Source organism: Egretta garzetta, unplaced genomic scaffold (assembly GCF_000687185.1).
Source record: "Egretta garzetta isolate BGI_Z169 unplaced genomic scaffold, ASM68718v1 scaffold27, whole genome shotgun sequence".
Classification (NCBI taxonomy): Eukaryota; Metazoa; Chordata; class Aves; order Pelecaniformes; family Ardeidae; genus Egretta; species Egretta garzetta.
The window spans coordinates 3,300,787-3,304,599 of NW_009260400.1; the positions used below are offsets into that span (position 1 = coordinate 3,300,787).

Genomic DNA, 3,813 nt, shown 5'->3' on the forward strand with positions numbered 1-3,813 from the left:
CTGCAGCGCAGACAGAGCTGGAGTGGCCGACCCCACCGTGGTGGTGGTGCCGACACCGAGAGCTGCCCCATGCCCAAGGTAGGGGCTTCGCCAGAGCCAGAGGGGGATGTGGGGGATCAGAGCGGTGCAGGGGGCTCGCCGGGGCACCGAGCTGCTCCCCATGAAGGCAAAACCCCCCCAAAGTGAAACCCATGCCTTGAGGGCACAGAGAGGGAACGATAGCCTCTCTGGCTCGGTGGCAGCAGGGGTGGCGGTTTGGCAGTGCCGGGCTGTGCCGGGTGGCAGGGGAGGTTGGGTCAAGCACCCGCACTGGGTGCTCCAGGATCTGAGGGTTACGGCAGTGAGAAGTAAAAGGGTTATTTATTGCATGGGGCACATGGTGGCTGCCCTTGTGGGGGTCGGGGGGCAGCCTGTGCAAGCAGCTGCCCACCGTGCTGCCTGGCGCACTGCTGCTCCTGCTCCAGGAGACTCTGGCTGTGCTGGCCATCACCAGCCTTAGCGCCTTGAGGCATCAACCCTATCGCTGCACCCACAGTAAAAACCATTTGTGCATCGGGGTCGCACCCCGGCACCACTGTACTTGCAGCTTCTCTGCCCAGCTGCTTTTGGTGCTGGCGGTGTTACTGCGTGGCGGGTGTCACGGTGAGCAGCACGGGGTGCGGTGTTGCAGTGGATGCAAATCTTGCTGCCAGCTGCCTTCCCCCCCACCCTGCAGACAGGGATACTTCCTCCTCCCCAGCTCGGCACTGGGCTGCTGCCAGCGAGCCCTAGCACCGTGGTGGAGCATGCCGGTGACCCTCCTGGCTTGCTGGCTGCTTGCTGGGATTTGCAGCCATGGGCTGGGATGGCAGCGAGGTCTGAGTCCCGGTTATGGGGGGGGAAAAGCAGAAGCCTTGCCCCCATGGTTTTACAACCTTAATGGTAAAACGGATGCAGCTAACGCCCTCCTCCTCGCCCCGCGCTCGCATCCGCTGCCAGTGCAGCTCCTTGGCGCTTCCGGGCTGGGGCTTGGCTGCCACCATGGCTTTGGTGGGGCTAGGTGCAGGGAAGCCACTGGGACCCCATCCTTGTCCTGCACCTGGCGAATGGGAAAGGGCTGAGGTCCCGGGGGACGTGGGTGGGGGCTCTGGGGAGCTGCCCAGGTCCTGGGTGCCTTTTGCAGGAGAGGACCACAGCGATGTCCACCCCACTGCTCATCGCCCTTCTCTGCCTCACCACCTCCATCCTGCAGGCTCAAGGTAGGGAGGTCTCCTTCTCCCATCCTGGTGTTGGGCTGGGTGCTTTCGGAGCCATTCAGGGCTCCCTGGGCTGGGGCATGATGGGGAGAGGGGCAGGGTGCTGTACACTGAGGCTCAGCTCCCAAAATAACTCTGACAGGGATGGACGAGCAGGTCCTGGAGAATATGCTGCAGCAGGGCTGCAAGAGCACCCTGCACACCAAGTGAGTGCTGGCTCCCGCCCTGCTGTACCCCAGACCTCCACACTCCCCCCAGACGCTGCCCCAAACGCCCTTCCTGTGCAGGTTAAAACAGCTAGAAGAGAAGCTGGCCCACCAGGAGAAACACAACTTCACAGGCAGCATGATCGAAACCTACGTGTTCAAGTTCATGACCAAGCACTTCAGAGGGTTAAACCTCAGCAGCAGGATGGTTGGTTCCCCCAATGCCGGTAGCCCCCTGGGCTAGTGGGAGGTGCCAGGGGGACGCTGGCGTGGCTGATGCTTGCCCACACTGGTTTTCCATCATCCTCTAAGGGTGCTTTACACCAGCAAAGTCTCCCGAGACGTGGTTCTGCTGGGGTGCCGCAGGCAGCTGGGGCCACAGGTCCCCAGCATCATAGCTGGGATAAATCCAGGGGCTTCTAAAGCTTGGGGGGCGGTGTGTGTGTGTGTGTGTTCTGCAGCCAAGAACCAGGACTTCCATCCGGAAGCTCTTCTGATTTATGAAAGGGAAGCTCTGGCACCCACCAGAGGGGAAGGGAGAGGGAAACCATGGTGGGGAGAACGCAGGGCGACTTCCCCATCCCAGTGCAAGGGGGTCACCTGGCAGCTCTGCAGCACTTCCCTGGCTGCGGGGCTGCCCTGCCTGGGAGGTCCAACTGCTCCGGCCTGAGGCCCCTTCCTGCAGGACAAGGCAAGTTTTGCAGACAGAGGTACCTGCCTGCCAGCTGGGACCCCCAGCTCAGGACCTGGGAGAAGGGACTGTCTGGGGAGCCCACCAAGATATGAAATCACACTGGGAAAGCATCCTGGCACAATGCCATCTGACCCGTGCTTGCCCCAAGGCAGGGCTGGCGGGACAGATGTGCCCACCCATGGGTAATGGACCCCCCCACCCACAGCCCTCCCGTGTGCTATGGGGCTGGGAGGGCTCCGATGTTGAGATGGGTTGGCTACCATACCTGCATGTCTGCAGGCACTGTGGCAGAGCTGGAGCTGCCACCAGGGTTGGGTGATGCTGCGGGGCCCCACCGGTAACAGGGGGAGCAGCTGGGGCAGCCCCCTGATCCCCCCGAGCCAGCCGAGCACAGGGCGGCCAAACCCATCTCTCCCCTGCCAGCCAGAGCAGGGTGTGAAGTCAGGAGCTGAGAGGAGGCTCAGACACGCCATGAGCTTCCCAGCAGAGCTCATGGAGGGGATACGGGCACGGGAGGTGGAGCAGAAGCTCATCTGCATCTATATCCACAGCCCCTGCATCTTCCGGGTGAGCTACAGGTCCTCGCACCGACTGGCTGAGCGTCCTCGGCCAGCAGCACGCCCACCCCATCACCCACCCCACGCTGCTGAGCAACAGCGTGCTGGGAGCCTTCCTGCAGAGCGGGCGCGTGGCTGGGCTCAGCCACCCTGTGGAGATCCAGTTCTGGCACAACATGGTGCTGGTGAGCAGGGCTCCGCTGCGGGCACGAGCCGGGGAGTCCCCAGTGCCAGTGTTTCCCCTGGAGTTGGGGAAAGAGAAAGTGTCCCCCCTTTGCATTGGGACCAGAAGGTTTCTGGGGTCCCTGGGAATTAGGGAGGGTCCCCAGCTCTCCCCCTCTGTCCCCATTCCATCAGGATGCCTCCAATGCCATCTGCGTCTTCTGGCAGCCCAGCACCGGTAAGTGTGGCCACGGCCAGGGCAGAGGTGATGCCAGCTCGGTGCCACCCCGAAGGCATTGCCCGTCTGCCTCCCGGGCAGCCCTGGCAGGGCTCGACTGTCCCCATGCCCTGGCTGCTGTGCCACCCTCTGACGGCAGCTCTCCGATAGGCGCGGGCGCGGGCAGCTGGAGCATGGAGGGCTGCAAGACCATGCACAGGGAGGGCACCGTTATCTGCCACTGCAACCACCTCACCTACTTCGCCGTCCTGCTGGTCCACAATCCCCTTCCTCCTTCCCTCTTCCACCTTCCCTCCTTCCTTCTTCCTCCTATTCCCATGCTCCTTCCTCCTTTCCCCCTTTCTGCTTCCTCCTTCCTTCCCTCTTTCCTTCATTCTTCCTCCCCTCTTCCTCCTTCCCTTGTTCCCTCCTTCCCTCTTCCTTGTTCCCTCTTCTTCCTTTCTCCCTCCTCCCTCCCTATTTCCTTCCTTCCTGCTTCCTTCTTCCCTCCTTCTTCCTTCTCTACTTCCATCTTCCCCCACCCTCCATCCTCCTTCCCTCCTTCCAGCTCCCTCCTTCCATCTTCCTCTTTTCCCCTTCCCTCCATCCTTATTCCTCCTCCCTGGAGGTGTGGGTGTAGGTAGGCGTGGGGGTACAGACTGTGTGTGGGGGTACAGGGTGTATGGGGGGGTACAGGGTTGTATGGGGGGGTCCTGCTGACTAGATCTTCATGGGAATAAAA

The 3,813-nt window shown here is 62.1% G+C and overlaps 1 protein-coding gene across 1 annotated transcript in view; it reads left to right on the forward strand.

Annotated features, from left to right (window-relative positions):
• ADGRG5 (adhesion G protein-coupled receptor G5) overlaps positions 1-3,813 on the forward strand; it is a 5,928-nt gene continuing 2,115 nt past the window's right edge. Inside the window, exons 1-8 of the mRNA XM_035898816.1 lie at positions 1-78; positions 1,163-1,238; positions 1,378-1,441; positions 1,523-1,649; positions 2,559-2,702; positions 2,752-2,877; positions 3,050-3,092; positions 3,243-3,420. Coding sequence (XP_035754709.1) covers positions 70-78; positions 1,163-1,238; positions 1,378-1,441; positions 1,523-1,649; positions 2,559-2,702; positions 2,752-2,877; positions 3,050-3,092; positions 3,243-3,420 — 767 coding nt within the window. The 5' untranslated portion in view covers positions 1-69. The remainder of the gene's footprint in view (positions 79-1,162; positions 1,239-1,377; positions 1,442-1,522; positions 1,650-2,558; positions 2,703-2,751; positions 2,878-3,049; positions 3,093-3,242; positions 3,421-3,813) is intronic.